We start from the raw sequence: 13864 nt of genomic DNA on the forward strand, positions 1-13864 counted from the left end.
AGCCAATGTTACTACTTTATACCACCTTCCTGAAGAAGGAATTAAAATCTGAGAGCACTAAAGTGAAATACATGGGTGCTCAACAATGGTGAAAATTGCATGAATGCACACCTTTGTACTGATTACAGAAGTTACTGATAAATAAATGATTCATCATCAGCTACAGAAAACTTGCATGATCTCTGCCATCCATAGAAAATGTGGTCAAAGTGCCCGAGTGACCTGGAAATCTAAATACTATTGAGCAACTACTAGGTACAAACTAATAGTTGGACCTAGAGGTCCAACGACTCTTATTCATATATTCCTCCATCCATTGAAGCAAACAAAAATATACTGAATACCTAACATGTCCCTGGCGACAAATTCCACACACTCATGGGTGTGGACTTTGCTAGACTCCTTTGCATGGATATTCTGAAAGTTCCTAAATCTTTGCTCGCTCAAAACCAACCTCTACATTTGCAAGGTACCTTGAGTTGTGGTCATTGAGGTCACATGCCTTCTATCTGCTACCAGAAAGTGAGCTCCTTAGGGTGAGATTTACATCATGTGCCTCTGAAGCCCCCAAAGCGCAGAGCTTATAAGACCCTGGTAGCGGTACAGGTGCTCTGTGACTGCTGTTATTACAGTGTCATATGTGTGGAGGCTTCCCTTTCTGTCTTGTGAACCATATCTGATCTTTCAAGGGTGAGCAAGAATGAGTAATGAATAATGAAAGAATGAACAGTTTATATTTTCATCAAACACAGTCTTCCTAGTAATTTTATCATTTCCTTGAGGTCACCAGTTATTCTCATCACCACTGGTCATCTTTCCAGATGTCACAGTCTTGTTATTATCATTATCTCTTGATTCTTCTGCCTTCTTTTAATGCTGGCAATGAGCTGTCAAATTCTGTTGCTTCTCTTACAACCTTGTTAAATCTTTTCTATTCTCCCTGTCACCACCTTGGTTCAGGCACATTATCTCTTGCAGAAACTATTATGAATGATCTCCCACACTGATCCATATTATACCTGCTGAAGTCACATAACTTTCCAGAATCATAATCTCATGTGGCCAATCTCTTCCTTCAAACCTTCAAAGGCTCCCATGAATCCACTGAATTATTCTGGATCTCTTAACTGGACATCAAAGCTTTATGTATGACCCCATCTACATTTTGATTCTAATTCACCACTGCTCATCAAGAAGGAAATGGCAACCCACTCCAGTGTTCTTGCCTGGAGAATCCCAGGGACGGGGGAGCCTGGTGGGCTGCCGTCTATGGGGTCGCACAGAGTCGGACACGACTGAAGCGGCTTAGCAGTAGCAGCATCTACTGATGCCTTCTCCTGCCTCTTTCACAGTCAAATAGGACATTGTGCTTTTTATTAAATACATCTTGCATTTTCCGTCTCTGTTACTTCCACCTGGGCACTCTTCCTCATTCTATCCTTTGAGGCCAATTTTTAAAGGCCAGCTCTTTCATGAAGTAGGTCCTGATATCACACAGACAAGACAGCTGCCTCCTTGGATATCAGCAGGTCTTTGTGTTGCTTTTTTCGAGTCAGTCTTGTTTTATTTATCTAACCCTGCTTTATTTATACTGATTTGGTACTTACCTTGTTATTGCAGTAAAAGGTCCTCATGGTGAGGGTCAGTGGTTTCCTTATTTTTGTGATTGTTTGAAGAGTTTGGTACAGAGCCCTGTACACAGAGGCACTCAATAACCTACTGGTCAACCTGAACATTCCTCTCAACTTTACTGTAATCTCCTTAAGAACAATGACCTTAAGGGCACAGTGTCTCTCAATACGTGTAAGGGGCCTTGTGCATAACAGGTGTTCAAAACTTAATTCATTTAAGTAATTTCATAGTTCCAGAGCAAGAGATTTCAAAAACACACGTAACACTGGCATTAACCTAAAATATTCACTTAATCACCTCTCACCTGTCCTAGACACTGCACTCAAAATTTTATAACAATCATCTTGTGTAATCCTGCCAAGAACACCGTGAAGCACTGTCTTTTCCCTCAATGGATGGGCAGAGATTTACAGAAGTGAAGTGACTGGATTCTGCAATGAGTCAGTGGCAGAGCTGAAATTTGAGCCAAAGCAATTCCTGCTTCCAGAGCCCACGGTTGTCACCATCATGCCATATGCCTTGGTTATGTTTGCCAACTCCCCTTAGTTTCAACAATTTGGGTAAACAAAAAATCTTTTAAAAAAATACTTCAAGCTACATCTTAAAATCATTTTTGAAACATGAGAACATCTTGACTCTCAGATTATTTTAATGGGTGTAAAAATAAAGAATTGCTAAGGCTTTCTTATCCACTTTCCAACGTAAGCTTCAAATTTAGGAAGCTATTTGTTTTCTCAAATAATATGCATGGTTAGTACTTAATTATGCATCCCCCAACATGGAGGTGATAAGGGTAACATACCTCCAGATAACTGAAAATCATTTAATTTTGTGAAGTAGTCTAGAAATCTCAGAACCAAAAACAACCATTTAGTTCCCCATTTCCTTCTAAATCTTTAGAGACTTGAAAACTCTTCTTATTAGTCTGGACTCTGATTGAAGGGCGGAGTAAAAAAGTGTGGGGTTGGCATAGATAATCCATGAATAAATAAAACCAGAGATTTCTCTTTGTCTGAATCTCCCCATTCAGTCTGCATGGAAAAGCACTATCATCAACTTTGGCCACAGTGGTGAAAAAGAATACTAGCCTCAAGGAGTCTACAGATTATGAAACTGGGAGAAAGAGGAAAAAAGTTGTATTGGCCCTAACAACACTGAGGAAGAACTCAGAAGCTGTAAGATAAAAGTCATTGCTTTCTTTAGGATTTCAGAGATACAAACATGGAAAGTAGACAGTTACATCTAAGAAACAGCTACTGGCTAACTGGTCACCAGTGTCTCTTTAGCATTCAATGGAAATACTATTACTCATGATGAGAGTTATAACTTAAGATGAAATTATATCAAGCAAGGACAAACTCTGATTTTCAGTAAAACAGAGTGGAAAAATGACCACTGATGTTTCAGCTACTCAAATATTCTATGTATCTATTCAAAGCACAACAATTTCTATATAAAAAGCCTCATAATATTAATTTCACTGTTCAGTCATAGCTACCTTTTTCTGGATTTAAGTTCAGTTCAGTTCAGTCGCTCAGTTGTGTCCAACTCTTTGCAACGCCATGAACCGCAGCACGCCAGGCCTCCCTGTCCATCACCAAATGCCGGAGTCTACCCAAACCCATGTCCATTGAGTCAGTGATGCCATCCAACCATCTCATCCTCTGTCATCCCCTTCTCCTCCTGCCCTCAATCTTTCCCAGCATCAGGGTCTTTTTAAATGAGTCAACCCTTTGCATCAAGTGTCCAAAGTATTGGAGTTTCAGCTTCAACATCAGTCCTTCCAATGAACACCCAGGACCAATTTAAGTGTTGATGTTAAAACCTAAGGTATGATGAACCTCTGTGATTTAAAGGATACCTTAAAATCCAAATCCCGTTTATGAAGTAAAATTTTATCAAAGTATTTTGGCTCCTTTAAAATGATCTAAAATATTCAGTTGTTGATACTTGAGTACTGCAAGTCATAGGTTATATATTCAGAAAAGAATAGAGGAAAAAGAATGAGCCTGTTATGTTCATTAGTGTTTCATGGAAAATGACAGCCTTAAATACTCCTGAGCACTGGTTAACATTCTGCCAACTCCCTCTGCTGTAGCAGAAATCATAAAAACAAAGCACAACACGGAAAAAAGAGTTTAAGTCAAGTCAAAATATTTATGACATTGCAAGCTTCTTAAAAATGTATTCACTGAAACATGAAAAAATAGCAGTAATTAATCCCAAAATAAAAGAGAAAAACAGTGTTGCTCCAACACAACTGAATAAATGCATATTCTTAACAATCTGTAATGTCTTAAATCAGCTAATATGATAATTTACTAAATGTTTTTTCAGATATGAAATATTAGGTGGAATATGTTTATTGATTTGTTTTAGAGAAAGAGGTTTCTATCTGTTTCAGATCATTAGAATGCTCACATTAACTCAAAACCCACAATACCTTAACACTGTGAATGTGAAGTACTATTTGATAAAGACTTACCTTCTAAGTACCTTATTTTCCTTTGAAAGGTAACTTCCTTAAAATACTACATATCAACAATAATAAAACTTAGCCATTAACCCTGATCTGCATTGAGTTAAAGGATGCAAAGAAAGAAGAAAAAAAAAAGATCCTCCCCCCATAAAACTCAATCCTATGTCATGATTTTTCCTTTAAATTTAATCATTTTGAAACATTAAAAAATCTGCTGTTTCTCCTGGAGCATCCTCCATCAAGATTAAAGAAGGGTTTGTTTGAAAACAAACAGGATACAGGAGTAAATGGTGCAGCTTCCAAGCAAGCTATAAATAGCAATGGCATTTTCAAGAAATCTTGCACTGGAGTGTTATGTTGCAGTTTAAACATGCAGTGCAGATTTTATTATAAAGGTGTCACCAAAATTCATTGTTATACAAGAAATGCAGTTCTTACCAAGTTTTCTTGGTTCCTGGCTGCTATTTTCTGCTCCTCTTCTGCCCCGTTTTTCATGTATTTGACCTCTTCCACCGGTTTGATCCTATACTCATCTGAGTGCCAAAAAAAAGAAAAGACATTTTATAACTTTTTTCACAATGGTAGAAAGTGTCAGTAAGAAAAGCCAAACAACGCAATTTGTTAGAGCCTTTTTCCCTGTGGCCTTTATCTATGGTTCATTTGAAACAATCTGGAAGATGCTTAACTAGCCTCTTTTTATGAAGTGCTCTTCTCTGTCCACTGGGAAAAGTTCAGCATCGTGAAGCCCGCTAACAAAAGTGGCACTGCCTGGTTCTTTTACAGAGAGCAGATGGTGTCACTGGAAATGGAGGTTGTTCCATCTCCAAACACTATTTGGAATTTATACGTAATAGGGCATATCACGTAATGATCTATGGAGATTTTCCTCCATGAGAATATTAGTTCCAAATAACTGTGGCAGCAGTGTTATACAGTACATTCACACCTAAATTTTTATCTTTGGAAAAAACAAAGTAAAAGCAATGAGCCTGACTGATCAACAAATAGATGTAAACAATTAGAAGTTGAAATTTTCCTATTGATGATTCACATATTAAATGTGCAACAATCTGCAACAATTTCATATGATATATACAGACGTTTTCTTAACCTCTCTGTAAAGTCACACACGAGAGGAGCATGGCTGTAATTGGTAGATGTATCAGTCAAGGCTGGAGAGTAGAGTGGGCCATGGACAGGACCTGGACTTTGCAACAGCCAGAGAAAGACAGTACGACAAATTCCAACATCGAAACATAGCGTAGGTCAAACTTGGGAAAACTTGCAATTAAAGTTCTTTTCCAGGAGAGAGGTTTGGTGACGACAATGCTGACACTTTCACCAGATTTCTGTCACCAGGAACTGACTTGGGCACACTAAGGTCAAAAACAGGTGTGACTTTGAGTCATCTTTAGTATGTGGGGAGAAAAATCACAGACATTATGGAACTAGAAAATTTCATCAACCAATAAAATGATGATTGCCTAGCAAAGGGCATGGAATAATGTACAGAACAGGCTACCGAATAGATAGATATCTATCACTAGGAAGTTGCAATATAGTTTCTTATTGTCTGCAGTTAATTTGCTACAACGTCTATATTCTTACATAATTTCTTACCTTATTATTTATAATACCATTTCCAAAATAGTTTCAGGCTTCCTCATACTATCCCTCAATATGCTACACCCCAAAGGTGTTTGTTATGGTAATATTTCTTTAGTAATTATGCTGTTCCAATGTTTCTCAAAATTATCATCCTTATGAAAGTAATATATTTGCACATTTCTGAATCAAGACTCCCTATTCAGAGGCCAATTGCTTTTTCCTTCTGACAATTCAAGGTAGTTATTGATCCTGCTTCTTTCTAAAGAAATTAGAAAGAGTGGTACAAGTTTACAGTAATGAGTCCTTTAGGAATACCATATCCTGAATGTATTAACAAGTTAATCAGTGGGTTCTGATCCACAATTACAATGTATAAGAATTTCACATTTCAATTTGGTATGCAGAAGAGAAAAAAAATGAAAGTAAATCAATAAAATTGGTGCATTTAATTAGGAATTATTTACTCAGAAGTAGGAAAAGCACTTGCTAATTGAAAAGAAAAGACACTGACTAATTATGCCTCCAGTACAATTATATAGAGATAAAAATAAAGGGGAAAAAATAGCTAAAGAGGGACTCCCTAACTTCAGTTTGGAACATTAATATTTATAAATGATAGTTCACTGGGATAATTACTAACATTTAACTTAACTAAATTATGATGTTAATGACTTATGGTGAGTCTCTGATTAGTTAAATTACACACACACATACCTATTTTTTTTAAAACACAATTCCAGCAAACTCTTTGATTTTGTCTAGAGGACACACAACCTCATGTTATAAGATGGGGAAAGCATGTTTTAGGTCCTAAGCAGAACCTTCTGAAAGAGCCTTCCAAAAGATGGCCCTTTGCCTGCAGCATAGTAAAAGGTCTCTCCTAGAGGGGACCTGTCCTGGCCTTGCCAGCTGTCCCTTCCCATACCAAGCAACAGCTCATAGCAGACACTCTCTAAAGGGGAGTGATATTCAACCTTCATTCTCTTTTTATCCATCCAGGAAACAAAACTTAATTGAAAGTAGTAGAAAAACTATTAATATTTTTGTAATACTTCTCTTCAATGAAGAAAAGCTGCTGGCTACATGACTTTCAAGGCAGCATTATCCCACATACAGACTTTCTATAACATCACCAGTTTAGAAAGAGGATAGGTTTCAGTGTGTCATTAACAAACACGGCTGGCTAGCCAATGCCAATTTCATGGAACACGCTTTGACTGGATAAAAAAGAAAGAAAAAAACCAAACAGCCACGTCTGCAAAGCCAGACCTATCATTATTACTTACACAACACACTGCACAAAATCCATCACAGTGTGAAACAAAAAAAGCCAGCAAGGCCCTTAGATAAACCACAGCCTGTACAAAGCCAAGACTTAAAAACAGTCTGTCAAATCTCTCAAAGGCTCATGCTGGGGATGAAGATGCCCATCTGGAAATAGACAACTTGTCAACCAACGTGTCACACATTTCCATGGCAATGCCGCCTTCATGAATGACACTCTGGGTGGATGAACAGAACATTTCAGGCTGTGGCTGTGACATGACCACCACAGAAATCCATTTTTCCTTTTATTTAGGGCACAGGGGAAATTGTGGGGGATTTTAGGCCCCCTTCATCAGATCCCACACTGGAGGGAATTAGCAGAGCCACTGTTAACAACCAGAGTCCTGGTGACAGAACAATGTGCCAACTTGATTAAGAGGAGTGAAGAGCAGACCGTCCTCCTCCGGCTCCCTCACACCTGTTCACGATGTTTCTTTTCTTCTTGTTGATCTTGTCAAGTGGCTTATTAAAATGCATGTCAGAAACAGTAGGCTGACACCCCATTTCAAACCTGCTCCCCCTTCTCTCTGTGTAAATAGTTGCAGGCTATGCCAGTCAAAATATATCTGCGGTAGAAGCACTGCTGTGGTGATAGGATCTTATTCCTCAGACCACACCAGAGAGGGGCAGCTCCATCAAACTAAAGACAACTGTTTCTCACCAAATCTTTGGACCTCACTTTTGACATAAAATACAAGCAGATCAAATCAATGAATCCTCAAGGAAATCAACCCTGAATATTCATTGGAAGGACTAATGCTGAAGTTGAAGCTCCAGTATTTTGGCCACCTGATGCAAAGAGTCGACTCACTGGAAAAGACCTTAATGCTGGGGAAGACTGAAGGCAGGGGAAGGGGACAAGATGGTTGGATGGCATCATCAACTCAATGAACATGAATCTGAGCAAATTCTGGGAAACAGTGAAGGATGGGGAAGCCTGGCGTGCTGCTGTCCATGGGGTCACAAAGAGTCGGACACAACTTAGCAACTGAACAACAACAAATATGCGTACAGAATCAAGTTTTTAGAGCTAGAAGGGAATAAAATGGTTTGACTTGGCTTTAGACAGTATGGAATCATCACCACTTTCTAGATCCTATCAATTCTTCCATTGTTAATAACTCACCAGCCCATAACTGGTTCTCTCAAGCCTTTCAGACAAAGATCTGCTACAAGGTTATATTTATAATCAAGGGAACTGACTTTAACATGAGACAATTAGATGGAGGTGAGTGCTGGAGTGAGTTTATAATGCCAAAATTATTAAACAGTTAACATTTCTCATAAAAGTACATATTAGGTAAGGAAGGAGAAAGGCAAGAGTTCTAGAAATGCTGCTCTTTGAGGTAAGAAAGGATCTTACAGTTGTTTCCTAGAATGGTGAAATTTGCATCTACTTTCACACCTTACTCTGTCTTCTCATCAATGACATATGTACCAAAATAAACCATAATCTTTTCCAGGACTGTTTCAATTTCAAAAACTCTGTGCTAAAGTCTTCATATCAAAATCTAACATCTGTCTGGGCATCTTCACTGAATGCTCTGGATTGCTTCTTCATTCAGAATTTGCCTGAAGATTCTCTAATAGACTAATTATTATTATATGCTCAGGAAAACACGAGGACTTAGGAAAAGAGGTAAAAGTATTTACAAAAATAAACAAACCAATTAAAAGGCTAAACTATTCTGCTTCTTAATATAAACTCACTCCCCCTAGGTTTCTCCCACTGAGCATCCTGTCTACCAAACTAACTAAATTCAAGTCCCCAAATCCTGGCACAACTTCTGATTCTTCCCTAAGATCTTTTTCAAAAAACTTAAAAAAAAAATTTATTGGAGTGTAATTGCTTTGCAATGTTGTGTTAGTTTCTGCTGTACAATAAAGCGAATCAGCTATATTTATACATATATCCCCTCCTTCTTGAGCCTCCTTCCCACCCCACCCACCTCATTCTATCCATCTAGGTCATCACAGAGTATGGAGCTAAGCTCAGTCTGCTATTCAGCAGTTTCCCACCAACTATTTTACACATGGTAGCTTGGAGAAGGAAATGGCAACCCACTCCCGTATTCGTGCCTGGAAAATCCCATGGACAGAGGAGCCTGGCAGGCTACAGTTCATGGGATTGCAGAGTTGGACACAGCTGAGCAACTGAGCACCACCACCACCAGCGTGTATATATATACACATATACATTCTTTCAAGAGATGGGTACTCATGGTAGCTAAAAGCTTAGCCTCAAGAGCTATTAATAGAATGACTGGCCATATGATCTTGGGCAACTTCCTCAGTGCTTTCTGTGCTTTGGCTTTTTCATTTGTAAAATGGGAATATTTACAGTACTTAATCTCACACATGGAGCCACATGAATTAACACATGAATACACTTAAAACTTTATTTTTGGGGGGCTCCAAAATCACTCCAGATGGTGACTGCAGCCATGAAATTAAAAGACGCTTACTCCTTGGAAGAAAAGTTATGACCAACCTAGATAGCATATTGAAAAGCAGAGACATTACTTTGCCGACTAAGGTCTGTCTAGTCAAGGCTATGGTTTTTCCAGTGGTCATGTATGGATGTGAGAGTTGGACTGTGAAGAAGGCTGAGCGCAGAAGAATTGACGCTTTTGAACTGTGGTGTTGGAGAAGACTCTTGAGAGTCCCTTGGACTGCAAGGAGATCCAACCAGTCCATTCTGAAGGAGATCAGCCTTGGGATTTCTTTGGAAGGAAGGATGCTAAAGCTGAAACTCCAGTACTTTGGCCACCTCATGTGAAGAGCTGACTCATTGGAAAAGGCCCTGATGCTGGGAGGGATTGGGGGGCAGGAGGAGAAGGGGATGACAGACGATGAGATGGCTGGATGGCATCACTGACTCGATGGACGTGAATCTGAGTAAACTTCGGGAGATGGTGATGGACAGGGAGGCCTGGTGTGCTGCGATTCACGGGGTCGCAAAGAGTCGGACATGACTGAGCGACTGAACTGAACTGAACACTTAAAACAGTGCCTCGCCCATAACAAATGCTCAAAAAATACTGGCTGCTGCTTTAGAAAAACTCAGCTGGTTATGCAGGGAATACTATTTCTAATGCACAAAATCCATCAAAAATGGCAACCCACTCCAGTATCCTTGCCTGGAGAAGCCCATGGACAGAGGAGTCTGGTATGTTACAGTCCATAGGGTCACAAAGAGTCGGACACAACCGAAGCAACTTAGCACACAGCACATAAAAACAACAAGCATCATGTAAACATCAGTAATTAATCAAAATGGTGACTTAACTATGTTGACAAATAAGAGAGGAAGTGATAAGGGGGTATAACTGTCCATGATAAGCCTTCAGTATTTTTTTTAACTATGTACATATAGTGCTTTAATTAAAATATAACATGATTTTCAAAGAACAATAACTTTTATGATAGGAAAAAGAAGAGTGATCATTATTTGAGTGAGACTGGGGTTACAATAAAATAATGCTCCTCTATCTTCCTGTATATCCTAACTCAGTTATTGCCACTAGCACAGCACCTCGTCTCAGCCTTCCTCGAGGGCACAAGAGTGAATGGGTGAGGTTCCAATTCAGAACAGGCAGGATGATTGTTTTAAAAAAAGAAGGACAGAGGTTGCTTAAAAAAAAAAAAAAAACCACTTTGGAAAGAAAACCCTTTTCTGGAAGGACAAGAAGGCAGAACTCTATGGCACTATAAAATAAAGATGGATGGCAAGCCTGGTCAATTACACTGGGAAATGCGGCCTCCTACTTTGGAGGACTCCACCCAACAGCTGGTCATGCCTCCATTTGCTTATTCATTCCACACTCACCTAACGTCTGCTGTGTGTAAGCCACGGTCTTTCTCAGGGGCTCAGTGGATGCTGTCTGGGTGGACGAGGTATCTGTTTTTTCACTCAAAGTGTCTGGCACACTGGTGTTTAATAAAACTTTTTTTTTTTAAGAGATAAAACCTAGAGACCTGACTTCAGTTCACAGATGAATAAAATTTACCCCAATCAGTGCTTCACTTTTGTTTGTCTGAGGTGTCTCTTTTTCCCCTTGCTGGATTCTCCAATGAAGAAAAAAGATATCTAATGAAAAAAAAAAAACCAATGCCATTCTTTACACTTTTGCAAACAAGTGCAATGGGTGTGAAACTGCTATTTCACTTTGACCTTTTCGCTGTGATGGCCTCAGTGTGGAAGTCTTGGCTGACTTATATGTAGGTTTTTGAGCTAAAACTTGTATTATTCCCCTATCTAGAATGTCTTTCCTAGTCTCTCAGTTGATTCAAAGACTATTTGAGTCCAAGTTTCATTATCTTTATGAAATCTTCAATCTCTTTGGACTACAAGTATCTCTTCTGCCTCCAAACTTCTAAGTTCTTACTTTTCACTTTTAAAATTTGCCCCAAACACCCTTAGTGTTATTTCCTTCACATGTGAAGTGATTTCAACTAATTGTAAACTTCTCCAAGCGAAGAGATGATTTCATTTCCAGGCTACTCCATGGAAAACCCAGTTAATTTCATGTAGCTGAACCATTCAATATAGGTACCAGCAACCTCAGTAGTAGGGTGGTCATGTGATCCAAGGAGATGAAGAAAGAGAAAGGAAACACTTTCTTCTCTTTTCTTTGATGTAAAGCTTGACTTGAACCAAAGCTTTAAATGGGCAGTTTGTCTTTGATGTCAAAGAACCTCCTTTTCTGAACCCAACTTGCATTTCCATGTAAACCTCTCCCCAAGCCTCCCCATTCTGCAGTTTTCTCAGCCCTACTGCCTCTACCCACTTCTCCTGTAGCACTACACTAAGGCATGAATTAAAGCCTATTTTTCAAACTTACACCTAATCTTTTTTTTTTTTTTTTGGTGCCCCAATAAAGATGATTTGTGTTAAATCAGGAATCACTAATTGGTGTACTTCCAAGACATTCAACATAAAGGAAAAAATTTGAGGCTTGACGTGTGTTCTGGCCAGGAGTTGGGTAAGGGGCCATAGTTTCTTAGGGTAGGAAAGTCACTGCTGGCAATCCAGTCTCATCCATCCTTTATCTTTTTTTGGAGCTGCTGAGCTTTTGAACCTGTGGGTTGCTGCTGTTGATCATATTTAGGAATTTTTCAGCTAATATTCTCCATGCCTCCCTTCCTGTCTTTACACAGCTTGTAAATGGGGAGCTGCCTGACTTCAGAACCCACTCTTCACTGTTATATCTTTGGGATATGCTTTGGAACTTATCTCACCTTTCCCATCATCCTAATCTCCGAGATACAGCTTTGTGGTTCTTAGTTTTGCAACAACAGGTCAGTGTCTAATAGCTGTTGGATTGAAGAGAATTTTGTCACAGAAGCATTGAAGGCTTTGATGCCCACAGCATATCTAACCCTCATTCACTTCTAAACCCTCCTCACCCGGAAAGCTCTTATTCAGGACAGTCCGAAAACTTACTCTGGGCTGGCTCTGAGCTGAGCAATGCCAGATGGTGTTGAAGGGAGGGAACGGAAGAGGCTAGGAAACAGTGCCCAAGAGAAACCACCGTCCTGGGAGAAGGCTTGTGCTCTGGGAAACTTTCTACTACCTGGAGCATATTTCTCAGGTTAGACTGACCCTAGACTGACCACATAACTAGGCTGACCATATTCCACTTGGCTGCAGTACACCAGGATGGACTAAATCTGGAAAATCTTATACACAAAGCAGAGACTCAGCTGAAGGACCTCACAGACCACTGGCAATTCTGAGTCAGGCAGTCCTTCACAATGGTTACTATCTCCTCACTTGCAGAAAACGAGCTTGCCCTTTCCAGTGTAATAGTTTTCATTAAGCAATTTCTAGGAGAATTATGAAGTGCCCATTCTAAATGTTTTGAACATTTCTAAAATAAGGTTTTGGTGCATTTAATACTAAATGCTCTTGGTTCTTTTCAAAATGTGACTCAAATCAACCTAATAAAGGAAAACTAACTTCAAAATAAGATTGTTTGATACATTAAGTGCTCATGGTCTAAGAATATAAGCTGTTAAAAAATTACAAAAGGGAAATTATGTTTTCAACTTCATATTTATGGAAGATTAAACCCTGGCCGCTGGGTTTCCACTAAGGGAATTAGGCAGATTGTATATATTTGTACCCCATGGGCCGTAGCCTTCTAGGCTCCTCTGTCCATGGGATTCTCCAGGCAAGAATACTGGAGTGGGTTGCCATTCCCTTCTCCAGGGGATCTTCCTGACCCAGGATTGAACCCGGGTCTCCTGAACTGCAGGCAGATTCTTTACCAATTGAGCTACAAGGGAAGCCCATATATTTGTTCACATCCCCTTTTACGATACCTCATAATTGAAAATTAATGTCACTCAGAGATCAAGTTTTACATGCCTACTTTATTCTTACTCACTAGCGAAACCTAACGCTGGGGCATATTTGAAAACCAGAGATAGACAAAAGATATAGTCTTGCTTCAGTCTTATAAAACTCATTTCAGCACACCCTCACTAATAAAGGATGCTATCCGTTTTTAAAAAATATGCAATCAACTGAGGGGTGCAAACAGTATCTAGTTTTCATTTTAGTTTGATGTTTCACAATTTACTGTGATACCGAATACTTTTTCCCTGTTTGGATCATTCAGCTCACGTGTACTCCCTTCTTTCTGATATCCTTTGCCCTTTTTCTCTAGTTGGAGTTGTAACATTTTTCTTATTGACTGCTATGAGCTCTCTGCAAACTGTACCAATTTATGGATAGACTTTTGGCCCCAAAAGGTCTCTGCAAAAGCACCTCTTGAGTTTCATTCAGACAGGAGGAGGCAGAAGGAACTAACT

General features: G+C 39.3%; 1 protein-coding gene across 2 annotated transcripts in view; it reads right to left on the bottom strand.

The window, feature by feature from the left end:
• Positions 1–13864, bottom strand: part of CUNH1orf21 (chromosome unknown C1orf21 homolog) — a 241633-nt gene that overhangs the window by 107764 nt on the left and 120005 nt on the right. For both annotated transcript variants that reach the window (XM_040263813.1, XM_040263814.1), the window contains one exon: positions 4550–4644. In XM_040263813.1, the coding sequence (XP_040119747.1) occupies positions 4550–4644 (95 nt within the window). The remainder of the gene's footprint in view (positions 1–4549; positions 4645–13864) is intronic.

Source organism: Oryx dammah, unplaced genomic scaffold (genome assembly GCF_014754425.2).
Source record: "Oryx dammah isolate SB20612 unplaced genomic scaffold, SCBI_Odam_1.1 HiC_scaffold_21, whole genome shotgun sequence".
NCBI lineage: Eukaryota > Metazoa > Chordata > Mammalia > Artiodactyla > Bovidae > Oryx > Oryx dammah.